A 15042-nucleotide genomic window follows, 5' to 3' on the forward strand; every position below is an offset into this window, starting at 1 on the left:
CATACATGCAGGCAAAACACCATGCACATTAAATAAAGGTAAATAAAATTATATAAAAATAAAAGTTGTCAGGTGTAACGCATGAATATTATCCCAGCACTCAGGAGGCAGAGGCAGGCAGATCTCTGTGTGTTTGAAGCCATCCTGGTCTACAAAGTAAGTACAGGCCAGCCAGGGCTATTACACAGAGAAACTCTGTCTCGAAAAACAAAACAAAACAAAAACCAATAACTAAACCAAAACAAAAGCCAAAGAAAACCTGAATTAAAATTAAAAAAATATTTCTGTGTATCTCCATGTCTTCAGTGGTTTCAAAAGAAGAGCATGGGCTTGGAGAGACAGCTCAGAGGTTAAGAGCACTGCCTGTTTTTCTAAAGGTCTTGAGTTCAATCCCCAACAACCACATGGTGGCTCCCAACCATCTATAATGAGATCTGGTGTCCTCTTCTGGCCTATAGTTGTACATGCAGGCAGAACTCTGTATACATAATAATAAATAAATCTTTTTTTTAAAAAAGAAGAGCATGAGTGTTGGGTTTATGTGGTTATTTTCTTTATTATATTGGACAGTAAAGTAAAGGTCTTTGTTTTCTACTTCCTAGCACGAAGCAGAGCCTTCTCCCTCCAATTATCATTCTGCATGGTTTGGAAATTTTTCACTAGTTCAATAAAACAAAAACCATGAAATACAATATAGAGGAAGAAGAAACAATATTATTTGCGTGTAAGTAGAATTCATAAAACAAACAAACACACACACACCCCTCAATATATATATAAGAATATAGCTCAGTATAGGTTGCCTAGCAAGTGAGATGCTCTGGATTCAGTCCTCACCACTGAGAAAAGAGAAAACAAACAAACAAAAACCTCAAGAGAATCTATTTGCAAACAAACAGCTAAGGATCTGTAGGCCTAGAAATGTATATAAAACACAAAAACACATAAAATAAAAATTAAAAAATTAAGAGACTGTAAATATTACTAAAAATATGAATAACTGAAGAGGTATGCCATAACCCTATAGAAGTGTGGTATGGCCTTAATTCAGCAGTTATAAGTGAGACGTGGTGATGTAATCTCTTATCTCAGGCTTGGGAGGCTAAGGCAGAGAGAGTATCACAAATTTATGACCAGCCCAGATTACATAGTAAACTGGAGGCTAGTCTGAGCTATATAATGAGATAAGATCTCAAGGGTGGGGGGGGGGGGGGCTAATTATGGGGAGGATCTCAATTTTTAAAAAAAGTTAGTTAAAAAAAGGTTAATTCTACTAATCATAAAAAACTACATATTAAATGAATTCTAACTTCTAATTATTAAGTATGTGTATCTAGTGAGGAGCAAAAATGGTTAAAGTTCAAGAAACTAGAAAGGAACATGTGAGCAAAGTGGGAAGAAGACACTCCAAAGGAGGAATATAGGGAAGAAAACAGAGCAGGTTAATGTGGAGAAACAGTGGAAGTGAAAAGTTGAGGGGGAAAATTTGGAGCAGAGAGGAGCAAAGAGAGAGGAAAAAGGAATTAACCAAATTAAAGTGTGTCTACACATGCCATAAGAAAACCTTTTACTTTATAAGGCAATTTAAAGGAAACAATTTAAAGGAAACCTATAACTTGGACTTTAAGTTCTAATTCAATTTCTTATTTAATAAAGAAATAAGATAACAATAGCTTGAAATTTATGTACTTACCACAACAAAAATCTGAGTTTTTTCTTACATTTATTTATTCTGTGTATATGTTTATTTTACTCACTTCCATATAACAGTTTATCATTCAAAGTACTTAGGGCAGGAACTAAAACAGGAGCTGATGCAGGAACCATGGAAGAATGCTGCTTTCTGACTAGTTCTTCATGGTTTGCTTATTCTAATTTCTTTATAGAATTTAGGACCCCCAGCCTAGGGGTATCCCCACCAAGAATGGGCCTGCCCCCTCCACCATCAATCACTAAGAGAATACTCTACAGGCTTGCCTATAGCCTAATCGTATGGAGACATTTTCTTTAAGATGGCTTCAGCTTTTGTTAAGATGATATAAAACTATTCAGGACAGGGACATATGATTGAGGAGAGATGACATGGGCAACAAATAGATTGCTTCAAATAATTATAACAGAAGATGAAAGTATAAATTAATGAAGAAGGGAACAGAAAGTTGTTATAAAAACTCAGAGAGGGGCTAGAGAGATCGCTCAGTGGTTAGAAGCACTTACTGCTCTTACCAAGAACCCCAGCACCTATGGCTCACAACCATCTCTAACTCCAGTTCCAGGAGATCCAATGTCTCTTTTGACCTCTGCAAGCTTCCGCACATATGTGGTGAACATACATACATTTATACATACACACAAAATGAAAATGAAAAAAACTTGGGGAAAGAAGAAATGAAGTTCTGATAAAACTATAATACAAGGTTTCACATAAAGAAGGGGGCACAAGCTAAAGAGATAGCTCAGTTGGTAAAGTACTTGCTGTGCAATCATGAGAAGCAGAATTCAAAATCCTGAAACTGTATTTTTAAAAAGCCAGGCAGTCGTGGTGAATTTTTAAACCCAGTACTCTGAGGCAGAGTAGGCAGATTTCGGAGATCAAGGCCAGGTCTACAGAGCTAGTTCCAGGACAGCCAGGGCTACACAGAGAAGCCCTGTCTCAAAAAATAAAACAAAACAAAACAAAACAAAACAAACAGAAGCACAGAGGAAGTGATGCTACCCCAAGCCAAGGAATGCTTAGAATTCCTGAAGGAAGGAGGAAGGATGAGTTCTTCCTCCACCAGGAACAAAGCTCTATTCATACCTTCTTTTCGGCCAATGGGACTCCTGGAAACTAGATTTCTCTCTTGTTTTATTTTATGAATCATGGTAATCTGCAGTAAACAACTCAGGAAACTAACACACTTTATTAAGGACAATTAGTAAAGGGCTATACTTTCCATTCTCCTGCATCACATTGATTATGTATTGAAAGAAAAAAGCAGGGAGAAAACCCTTTTTATCTTTGTAAGCATACTGTTATTATCAGGCAATTATATTAAATATATAATATATATATAATATAATATAATGTCATTACTTACAATGTGTGACTCCAGCCAGAGTTTGGTAGAAAGTAGGAGTGTCACTGTCATCAGTAAGGGTCACATATACACCCCCAGACAGCAGCCAGCGAGAGAAGGTAAAAGCATCTTTGTTTAGAAGAAGCCAATTTCTAAATTTTTCATAGTTTACCTTTTCGCCCTAAAATTGAAACAAGTAAACAAACAAACAAAAAACTTTAGTACAATTTTAGGGTACAGCACTTTAGAGTTGAGCCTGAACAATCTGAAACTTAGCAGCTGACATTTTCTCATCTACTACCTAAAACTAAGGGCTACCTAAATAACACCACAAGGCACACACACTTGGAAAGCAAACTGTTACTTGGAAAAAAATAAACAGCTGCACTTCAGTTAAAATCTATGTGCTAACTGTAAATTATTATCCATTTGTTAAAGCAGTCAATTGCCAATAATAATTACATTTTATTTGTTAAAGTATATCCTGAAATCAGTGGGCTATATTTATATTTGCTGTTTTTAGTAAATCTAGTACTGGAGAAATGGCTCAATAGTTACAAGCACAAGCTGCTCTTGCAGAGGACCTAGGCTCAGTTCTAAGCACGTACAGGGTGGCTCACAAAATTCTTTTTTTCTGGTTCTTTGTAGACCCGCTGGCCTTGAACTCATGAGATCGACCTGCCTCTGCCTCCTGCGTGATGGGATTAAAGGCGTGCGCCACTATGCCCAGCGCTCAAAAAATTCTTAACTCCAGTTATAGGGGATCCAACACCTTCTTCTGGCTCTTCAGGAACCGGGTACACATGGAGCATATATATGCAAGTAAGCAAAAGAAGCATACACATAAAAGTAAAATATAAGTCGGGTGTAGTGGCACACACCTTTAATTCCAGCACTCCTGAAGCAGAGGCAGGCAAACTGATGTGAGTTCGAGGCCAGCCTGGTCTACAAAGTGAGTTCAGGACAGCCAAGCCTACACAGAGAAACCCTGTCTCAAAAAAAAGTGAAAATAAAAAAATTAAAAAGATGTAATACAAAATAAGATTCTCTTTATTTTTTAATTTTTAAATTTTATTTTATTTGTTTTTCAAGACAAGAGTTTCTCTGTGTAACCCTGGCTGTCCTAGAACTCACTCTGTAGACTAGGCTTGCCTCGAAGTTACAGAGATAGATCCTCCTGCTTCTGCCTCTCTTACTCTTAAGAAAATTTAATTAGTCCATATTTTCACTTATCCCTTATCCGTAGCATCTTAAAAACTAAACTAGTATATTTTAACTAAAATTGCCTCAATTAAAAATTTTAAATTTAATTTGCAAATTTAAAACAATTACTCAGAAGTCTTTACTAGAGTATTCAATTAGGATCCCATTAGAGTTCAGAAACACACAAGTTAGACAGGCTTAGTGCTACAGGCTTTTAATCCCAGCATTCCAGAGCCAGAGATAGGGAGATTTTTGTGGGTTCTAGGCCAACCTGATCTACATAGCAAGGACAGGTCCTTGGACAGACAGAGCTACAGAAAGAGACCCTGTCTCAACAACCCCTCACAAAAGAAACAAGTTCATTTCTGTTTTTTTGCTTTCCTTTTTAAGAAAAGTATTTGAAAATTCCATACAAGTATAGAATTAAATATGCTCATCCTTACCTCCTCTTTTTTGTGTTTTCTTTTTTGAGACAGGGTTTCTCTGTGTAGCCTTGGCGGTCCTAGAGTTGCTTTGTAGACCAGGCTGGCCTCCAACTCACAGTGATCTGCCAGCCTCTGCCTCCCGAGTGCTGGCAGCGATCTGCTGGACTAAAGGCATGCAGTAACACGCCTGGTGCTCATCTTTACCTCACCTCACCTCTCTAACTTCCTCCAAATCCCTTCCACATATATTCATGTGTTTTACAAGCGTTTGTTTTATGAAATCTCTAGAGAAAAAAAACTATCTGGACAGAACAAGAGTGTGCTGACACTGCCCTCTAGAGGTCAAGCCCTCTGTTTGGACAATAGATCTTAAGTTTAGTAAGGATTTCTCTGAGAAAAAGAAAAAAAAAAATCTTACTGGAAATGCAACAAGGATTGACATTCATGGGCCAAGCAATTCCAACCTTAATAAAAATGCTGAAGGATATAAAACAGCATCTTCATGTGGTGAGTTTTGGTTTCTTTAAAACCCAATTATGTTGTGTGACTATGTCTTTGTTTTAATCCCAGGTGTCAAATAAGAAGCTGTTTCACAGCAGGTGATTATGATTTGCCTCATACGCTAGCAGGGGTGTGATCTTTGCCAGCTGCAGATAGTTTAATTCTGGGGACACTGGAAAGGGTATAATGGAAAAGCCCAAAAAGGCCTATGGTGGCTGCTGCCCCCACTGCTGCTGGTTTGTTCCGCTGCTGCATTTATTATTGCTGGATTGCTGATATGCTCGTCTACTGGACTGCTGGACATTCTGACAACAAGGATTGGATTTGCCTCAAGGAACTCTACTCCCTAATCAACAGGAAGTAGCCTATAGAGGTATATGCCCCTTTCCCTTCCAACCTTCTTTCTCTCTTACCTAGTGTTGGGGGATTGGAGGGGAAATAGAGTCATAAGAACCCAATAAAGTAGCTTGAAAAATATAAAACAATGGCACCCAACACAGATGGGGCAAGGCAAAATGGGAATCTTGGTTTCTAATGCCATAGAGGAGACATCAGGGTGTAAAGGGATGAATATACTGTCTCAAAATGCCAACAAAAGGTTTATTGTGGTTGCTGCTGGGTTCTCTCCTGCTTTGCTCCCAGAGTGAATTTTCTATTTCTTCTTCTTACTGTATACTGTTTTTTAAAAGGTCGAGAGAATGGGTGAACAATTAGAAAAGTTCCAAGTGGATATGATGGGGTCTCAGAAACAAACAAAAGGATGAAACAGGAAAATCAGAAGTCATTCTATACTCATATTCTCTCTCTCTCTCTCTCTCTCTCTCTCTCTCTCCCCCTCCCTCCCTCCCTCTCTCTCCCTTCCTCTCTCTCTCTCATTTTTTTGAGAAAGGGTTTCTCTGTGCAGCCTTGGCTGTCCTGGGCTCGCTTTATAGACCAGGCTGGCCTCAAACTCACAAAATGCAAATACTCAATGAAATGAGTAACTAGGCTGTTAAAGGCATGAGCAGCACCAATGAAAAAAATAGGTAAGAGACACAATTGATATTGGCCCTCACGAGCATGATGCCAACATCATACATAGGACAAGCAATAGCTAGAAGTCTAAGCTATCAAAATACTCAGTGCTTTAATTGTGGTAAATTTGCCTATTTGCAAAGAAAATATAGGGCTAAAAGCCTTAGAGCTCAAAATGTCAGGTGCATTAACTCTAAGAATTATGGTGCTTTCAGTCATAAAAGCAAACCAGCCATTTCTGGTGACAATAGGTTCTTCTCCAAAAGAAAGCTGAGGCTTTGTAGAGGAGGCAGATCACTGTGAGTTCGAGGCCAGACTGGTCTACAAAGCGAGTCCAGGACAGCTAAGGCTACATACACAGAGAAGCCTTGTCTTGAAAGACCAAAAAAAATTAAATAAATAAAAAAGAAAAATATAATCAGAAAAATGGCAGGTGTTAACAGATTTAAGGATGCTGAATAGCCAGGTGTGGTGGCGCATGCCTTTAATCTCAGCACTCAGGAGGCAGAGGTAGGCAGATCTCTGTGAGTTTGAGGTCAGAATGGTCTATAAAGCAGGTCCAGGATAGCCAGAACTACAATTGAAACCCTGTCTCAGAAAACAAAAAAAGAAACAAACAAAAAAGGGGTGAATAAAGTAATTCAGCCAACGGATCCTTGATAGCCTGGAATTCCTTTATCTTCTTTATTACACAGGTCATAGCCTATGATAGCTATGGTTTAAAAGATTGCTTTTTCACAATCTTTTTGCATGAGCATGATAGGGAAAGGACTGCTTTCTCAGTATCTACCTGTAATAATAGTTGACCAATAAAGCGATATCATTGGAAAGGTCTTCCACGGGGAATATTAAATAGTCATCTTTATGTCAGTATTTTGTGTAACAACTGCTAGAAATAATTCATAGGCAATTTCCTCAATCTATTATTAATCATTACATGGATGATATTTTGCTGGCTGATTCTAACGCAAATACTTTAGAGAAAATGTTTAGGGAAATAAAGAATTCTGCCATCCTAGGGGTTATAGATTGCTTCTGAAAAAATACAGAGGGGAGATTCTATTACTACTTAGGTTATGAAATAAGTATAAAAAAAAATTGACCATAACAGGTACAGATCCATAGAGATCAGTTGCAAGCTCTTAATGATTCTCAAAATTAATGGGAGATATTAATTGGCTGTGGCCTACATTTAGATTAACTACTCATGAGTTAAGTAATTTGTTTCAAACATGACAAGGAGATTCATAATTAAGCAGTTCAAGATGTTTAATAGCTGAAGTAGAAAAGTGAGTTAATTCTGATAGAATGCAGGCTACAAGATGCATATGTATATCGAAATGATCCTAAACTTAATTGCACTTTGGATATTTTTGTCATCAAATCATTTGCCTACTGGGCTCATTATGCAAAGGGAAGATAGTTATTATGGAATAGATTTTTCTAGCACATAACAACATAAAAAATTAAAGACATATATAGGAAAGGTTTCTGAATTAATCATAAAAAGGTAGATAAGACTACATCAGCCGAGCGGGTGGCGCACGCCTTTAATCCCAGCACTCAAGAGGCAGAGGCAGGCGGATCTCTGTGAGTGTGAGGCCAGCCTTTCTACAAAGAGAGTTCCAGGACAGCCAGGGCTATTACAGAGAGAGACCCTGTCTCTAAAAAAAACCAAAAATAAATGAATAAATAAATTCTAGTTGTGTTATGTGAATTATGTTTTTGTTTTAATCCCAGGTGTGGGATAAGAGGCTGCTTCACAGCAGGTGATTACAATTTTCTTTATGCACTAAGCCCTGCTATGATCTTTCCCAGGTGCAAATATTTAATTCTGGGGATGCTGAAGAGGGTATAAATGGGAAAGCCTGGAGAAGGCCTGTTGTTGGCATGATCATTTTGTGCTCTGTGTAAAGGGTGTCTTTGTATTATTCAAATGCTGATTCTATACCAGGAGACAGCTGAGTACAGGCCTGACTTTGTTATTGTTATTCTTACAGCTGAATCGTATTTTGTAAACAGTCCCCCCAACACCTTCTGATAGGTTTAATAAAGAGCTAAATGGCCTATAGCAAAGTAGGAGATGAAAGGCAGACATCTGGGTAGAGATAGGAACACTGAAAAAGAACCAGGCATGGGAGATTTGCCAGCCAGACACAGGAAGAAACAGATGCCAGGAGCTGTGACTAAGAAGAGGTAACAGGCCATGTGGCAGAACGCAATTAGCATAAATGGGTTGATTTAAGATCTAGGAGCTAGGATGAGACCTGATAGGCTATGGTCATTATGGTGGGGGAGGAGGTCCCCTTCCATCAGAGGTCGAGAGGAGGGGAATAGGGCAGAAGAGAGATGGAGGGTGGGAGTAGGAAAATAAGAGCGAGGGGATAACAATCAGGGTGTTATTTATCATCATCATCATCATCATAATAATAATAAAGTGACCTAGTTGGGAACAAGCCTATGCTATGGCCAAGCTTCATATTAATAAAAAGTCTCTGCCATTATATGGGCGGCTGGCAGGTTGAGATAACCCAGTAATAACTGACACTTAATGGTGATAGCCTATAGTAGCTGCTGCTCCACCTGTTGCTGTCCCATGGCTACTGGTTTGTTCTGCTGCTGCATTTGCTATTGCTGGATTGCTGTTTTGCTGGACTGACAGTCTGACAATGATGATTAGACTTGCCTCAAGGAAGTCTATATCCCTAATCACCAGGAAGTAGCTTATAAAGGTCTAAACCCTCAGCCAAGCCTGGTGGCGCAGGCCTTTAATCCCGGCACTTGGGAGGCAGAGGCAGGCGGATCTCTGTGACTTCGAGGCCAGCCTGGTCTACAAAGCAAGTCTAGGACAGCCAAGGATACACAGAGAGACCCTGTCTCGAGGGTGGGGGGGGGTGTGTGTGTCTATATCCTCTTTCCCCTCTAACCTTCTTTCTCTCCTACCTAGTGTTGGGGAGGCTGGAAGAGAAGTAGAGGGATAAGAACCCAATAAAATAGCTTGAAAATATGCCAGCATGTACATTGTTTAGTAGGATCTTACTATGTGCAACAATATGCTTAGCCTACTAGTTTGAGAGCACTTAGCATCAATGCAATGTAAATTATGGAGACAACACTGACAGTCTTCTTTCATATTTAAGACAGGGCAAAAGCTGGGCGTAGTGGTGCACGCCTTTAATCCCAGCACTTGGGAGGCAGAGGCAGGTGGATCGCTGTGAGTTCGAGGCCAGCCTGGTCTACAAAGCTAGTCCACGACAGCTAAGGCTACACAGAGAGGCCCTGTCTCGAAAAAACAAAACAAAAGACAACGTGAAAGAGGACACTTCAAACCTGTTATGGATTAAAGATTCTATCATATATATATATATGTTTAAAATATATATATATTTTAAAACACACTATATTTTTATTCACTTTATATTCTGATTATAGCCCCCTCCCAGTTCCACCCTCCTCTCTACCATCTGACTTCAGGCTATCAAGTCTCATCAGGACTACCTGTTTCCTTTTCCTACCCTATTCTTACTCTATTCACGTTTGTCTAAAAACAAAGTAGAAGTATAAAGTCCACTTTATAAAGTAAAAAGCTGGTCCTAGAAATCTACAAGTAGAACAATATGATAGGCAGATTTGGGCCCAGGGGTCCCGCTCAAACTAAGGCACCAGCCAAGGACAATACAGGAAGTAAACTTTAAACCCCTTCCCAGATCTAGCCAATGGTCAGAATATTCTCCACAGTTGAGTGGAGAGTGATACGACTTTCTCACGTACTCTGGTGCCTCACATTTGACCATGTCCCCTGGAGGGGGAGACCTGGTGGCACTCAGAGGAAGGACAGCAAGTAGCCAAGAAGAGACTTGATACCCTATGAGAATATACAGGGGGACATAATCCCCCTCAGGAACAGTCATAGGGGAGGGGAATAATGGGAAAATGGGGGGGGGGGGAATGGGAGGATACAAGGGATGGGATAAACATTGAGATGTAACAAGAATAAATTAATAAAAAATAAAAATAAATAAAGTAAAAAGCTCGTGCACTTTTTACCCTGTTAACTCCTTCCCCCCCTTTTAAAAAGATGTATTCATTTATTTATACAGTATTCTACATGCATGTGAACCAGCAGGCCAAAAGAGGGCACCAGATCTCATTATAGAATGGTTATGAGCCACTATGTGGTTGCTGGGAATTGAACTCAGGACCTCTGGAAGGACAGTGATCTTAACCTCTGAGCCATCTCTCCAGCACCCCAGTTAACTCTTAAGATACTGGAGTAAGTCTAAAAAGTAGTGGCATCATTTATTACTATTAGCTTTTTAAAAAGATGGTTATGATTTTATGAATTCTGTACTTGGCTTTCCTCCCTTTTTCCTGACATACACCTTAAAATTCTTGAACTCTATAGAATGTCTGTGTATTACTAGGCTGTCTGACAGCTCACAGCCCCTAGGTAGCTTCACTAATAACCATTACAGGTCTGACAGTAACAATTAATTTCAAGCCCATCTGCCAAACACTAGGGAAGAAAGGAGGCTGACGGCTGTATTGATTAACAATGGTCATCTAATCAATTATGGCTATATAATGAAACTTTTATAGAAACTCAAAGGGGGTGCTTGAGAGGTGGTTCAGCAGTTAAGAGCACATATCACTCTTGAAAGATAGCGGAATTCATTTCCCAGGACCCGCATCAGTGGCTCACCACCACCTGTGATGGATCCAATGACTATCCCTCTTAGATACCTATGTGCGTGAGCTCGTGCTCGCTCTCCCCGACCCTCGCCCCCTTCCCCCCAACTCTCTCACGTGCTTTAATCCCAGCACTTGGGAGGCAGAGGCAGGCGGATCTCTGGGAGTTCGAGGCCAGCTTGGTCTACAGAGTGAATTCCAGGACAGCCAAAGCTATACATAGAGAAATCCTGTCTTGAAAAAACAAAACCCAAACCCCCAAATAGAATAAAATAAATCTAAAAATCAAACAAACCAAAAGAGGGCTGGAAAATAGCTCACAGGGTAAAACTGCACTTTCTCTGCAACTCTAAGAAATCAAGTTCAACCAGGGTAGGGTGGGGTGGTAGGTTTTAGGGATCAGGGATGGGTGGCTATGTAGGCTAGTTTTTTGTCAACTTGACACTAGTCATTTGGGAAGAGAGATTCAATTTTTTTAAAAACCTCTATAAAATTTGCCTATAGGCAAGTCTGTAGTGTATTTTCTTTAAAGAAAACTGACCCACCCCATGGGAGAGAACAAACCCCTGAGACTATTAATGAAACTCTGCTACGCTTGCAGACAGGAGCCTAGCATAACTGTCTTTTGAGAGGCTTCACGCAGCAACTGATGCAGAGACCCACAGTCAAACAGCAGGGCTCAGGGAGTTCTGTGGAAGAGCTAGAGGAAGGCTATAGGGAGCCAAAAGGGTCAAGGACACCACAAGAAGACCTACGGAGTAAACTGACCTGAGCCCATAGGGGCTGACAGAGACTAAACCACCAACCAAGGATCAAGTATGGGCTGGACCTAGACCCCCTACACATATGTAATGGTGTGCAGATTAGTCAACATATGGGTCCCCTAACCCTGAGTGTATGGGATATCTCTGATCCTGCTTCCTGCCTATGGATCCCTTTCCCCTGGTGGGGATGCCTGTCAGGCTTCAGTAAGATATGCTCACTTATACTTCAACTTAAGGTGCCTGGGGAGGCTGATACCCCTTGGTGGCCTCCCCCTTCTCTGAGGAGAGGGTGAGACTGGTAGGAGAGGCAGAAAAGGCTAGAATCAGGCTATAAAGTTGTTAAATAAATTTTAAAAGATTAAAAACTTAAGAAAAGAGGCAAGGAAATAGCAAGTTTGAGGCTGGCCTGGACTATACAGAAAGTTCCAACACCAGCCTAATCAACCTGGGGGGGAGGGAGGAGGACCGTGTGCATTGCTCATGTCCTGGGGGTGGGCTCCAAAAGCCTCCATCATTCCTATTATGCTGTCTCCCCTTGGGCCTGTGGGTCAACTGTGAGCCTTAAACTCTTCCTGCCAACGCCTTTGCACCACCACAATGGACTCTAACTGGAACTAAGTTCAACTAACCACTTTGCTTTACAAATTGCCTCGGTTGGTGCCTGTAATCCCAGCACTTGGGAGGCAGAGGCAGGCAGAATTCTCAGTTTGAGGCCAGCCTGGTCTACAAAGCGAGTCCAGGACAGCCAAGGCTACACAGAGAAACCCTGTCTCAAAAAAGAAAGAAAAAAAAAAAAAAAAAAAAAAAAAAAAAAAAAGGAAAAAAGAATATTAATGTATTTGCTACATTTTTTAATAAAAAAATCCATGAATTTGATTTGCAAAGACTTTTTTTCTCGGACCAGTAACTTTTTGTTATCAGATAGAAATAAAACATAGCCCAATTTATATCACAGTACTAAATACTATTACAGCAAATTCAGAAGTATGGCAGAACCAAAAATATAGAAAGTCTATCCTTTAATACCTAACACATGGAAATGCTACATAAATCTAAATGTGGTATTATAATCTCTGGAGGAGCCTGAGTATGTAATGGTGTCAGTATACTTATGAGGAGGCATTATAATGTAAATATAAACAATTAATTGCCTTTATGGTATTATTAAGAATTTTCTCTTTTTTTCTAGTTTTATTTATATTATTAAATTATATACATGTGTATGGGCATGTGCATATGAGGACAGGTGCCCCCAGAGAGCACAGGTGCCAGGCTCTCCAGCGCCGTGAATTTTGTGACACAGCTGAATTGGGTGCTGGGAATCAAAACAGGGTCCTCTGGAGGAGTAATATGCACTCTTAAACACTGAGCCATCTCTTTAGTCCCAGAACCAAGAATTTTCTAATTTATAAACATAGCAGTAATGGAAGACACGAACTCTTGAATTTTACTTTATCTGACAGATTTTCCTAAAAAGCAAAACTCAACTGACTCTTCCCATAAATACTGGGTTCCCTTATTCTAGTTTATTTTCCTATAAAATTATTAGATAATACAAGCACTCTTTTTTGAGCACATCACATAGAGAGTTGAAACATTAAATCATTTAATACAAAAATACCAAGAACACTCTGTACATAACCATCCATCATACCTACATTTATCTCAAAATGTTAAAACTTCATCAACAAGAAGAAATGAAATATAAATCTTTAAATGTACCTCTGAGAAACACTTCCTGAGTGTATCTGGGACTTTACCATCCACCATATGGAGCATTCTTTCCATTTCTTCCCGTACAACATAGCTCCCAGATTCACTTGAAAAAAGACTAAAAATATCTGAGAAAGAAAAATAAATTAATCTTTGCATCAAGTAATTTACAGTAAAAAGAGAAGAAAAAGACACAATTAATTGCACCTTATAGGTACAATTTATTATTGTTGTTTTCATCTTCCTTGTCTTCTTACTCCCCTTGACACAGTCTTGCTCGGCAGCCTTGGCTAAGCTAACTATGTGGCCCAGAGTGGCCCTAAGTTCACAATACTCCTGCCTCAGCGTTCTGAGAGCTGTGATTACAAGTATGTGCCACCATGCCTGTCTAATTTACTCTTCAAAATAACTGTGTGGTATTTTTTCATATATGTGGTTAATAGCAACTGTTAGCAAAGATGGCAAAACAGGATCTGTCTCTTTCTTTTTTTGTTTGTTTGTTTGTTTGTTTTTTCAAGACAACACTTCTTTGTATAACCCTGACTGTCCTGGAACTCACGCTATAGACCAGTCTGGCCTTGAACTCAAGAGATTCTGCTCCCCCTGTCTCCAGAGGGCTGGGATTAAAGGCATGCATTACCACCCACTGGCCAGGATCTCATAAAATGTGACAAGTATATAAATGTAGCCATTCTGGATTTGGCAAAATTGGGAAAAGGAAAAGGTGTCTGTCAAATACTCTACTTCTTTTCCACCCCCCACCCCCAAGACAGGGTTTCTCTGTGTAGTCCTGGCTGTCATGGACTGGCTTTGTAGACCAGGCTGGCCTTGAACTCACAGTGATCCACCTGCCTCTGCCTCCCAAGTGCTAGGACTAAAGGCGTGCGCCACCATCGCCTGGCTGATACTCTACTTCTAAACAACCTCATTTTAACATTTAGAAGTGCTAATACTTGTACACAAAGTACAAGATGTTCACTTAACTATTGTAAGAGCAAAAATTAGAAACAAATTGTTCTGGGATAAGAAACAAACTGAGATCTCTGTGAGTTTGAGACCAGCTTGATCTACAGAGCTAGTTCTAGGACAGCTAGGGCTTCACAGAGAAATCCTGTCTCAAAATACCACCCCCCTAAAAAAGAGAGAAACAGAGGTGTGTTAGGACATATAATGAAATACCATACAGCAGTTAAATACAGTATGTTCTTCAAGATGGGTAAGCATAAAGAAATATGATATTCAGGAAATAAAGTAAATGTCAAAATAACTGCAATAGTTTGAAAAGAGTTTGTGTAATTACAGGGTATTTTTTCTTTTTCTTTTTTTGGTGTACCTTTGGTGAAATGGCCATTAAAATCTTTGCCTTCCAGATTTTGATGTTAATTATTCTGCACATATTATTATCACCTGAGATAAAAGAAGAACTTACATTTTGCTTTCTCTTCATCTTTGCCTCTTGTAAGGAGGACGAGTCCAACTATTAAGTTATTGAAGTGCAGCCCTTTGGATGTTCCACCGAAAGAACAGTAAATTACCTGAACAAAGAGAGTGAGAAAGCCAACCTTAGAGATGCTTCAGTTATTGAGGAGCAGGAGGCACCATCATCATCATCACCTAACCTCTGCATCTCCAGACAGGGCTGTGATTACTTTTAGTGAAAATCATAGTCTGTTC

At 39.6% G+C, this 15042-nt stretch overlaps 1 protein-coding gene across 1 annotated transcript in view; it reads right to left on the reverse strand.

Annotated features, from left to right (window-relative positions):
- The window catches only part of Usp32 (ubiquitin specific peptidase 32), a 118146-nt gene that overhangs the window by 70871 nt on the left and 32233 nt on the right, over nucleotides 1-15042 (reverse strand). The window contains exons 3-5 of the mRNA XM_051158187.1: nucleotides 14798-14903; nucleotides 13378-13496; nucleotides 3081-3240 (exon numbers count right to left, since the gene is read on the reverse strand). Coding sequence (XP_051014144.1) covers nucleotides 3081-3240; nucleotides 13378-13496; nucleotides 14798-14903 — 385 coding nt within the window. The remainder of the gene's footprint in view (nucleotides 1-3080; nucleotides 3241-13377; nucleotides 13497-14797; nucleotides 14904-15042) is intronic.

The sequence above is a fragment of the Acomys russatus genome, chromosome 16 (assembly GCF_903995435.1).
Source record: "Acomys russatus chromosome 16, mAcoRus1.1, whole genome shotgun sequence".
Classification (NCBI taxonomy): Eukaryota; Metazoa; Chordata; class Mammalia; order Rodentia; family Muridae; genus Acomys; species Acomys russatus.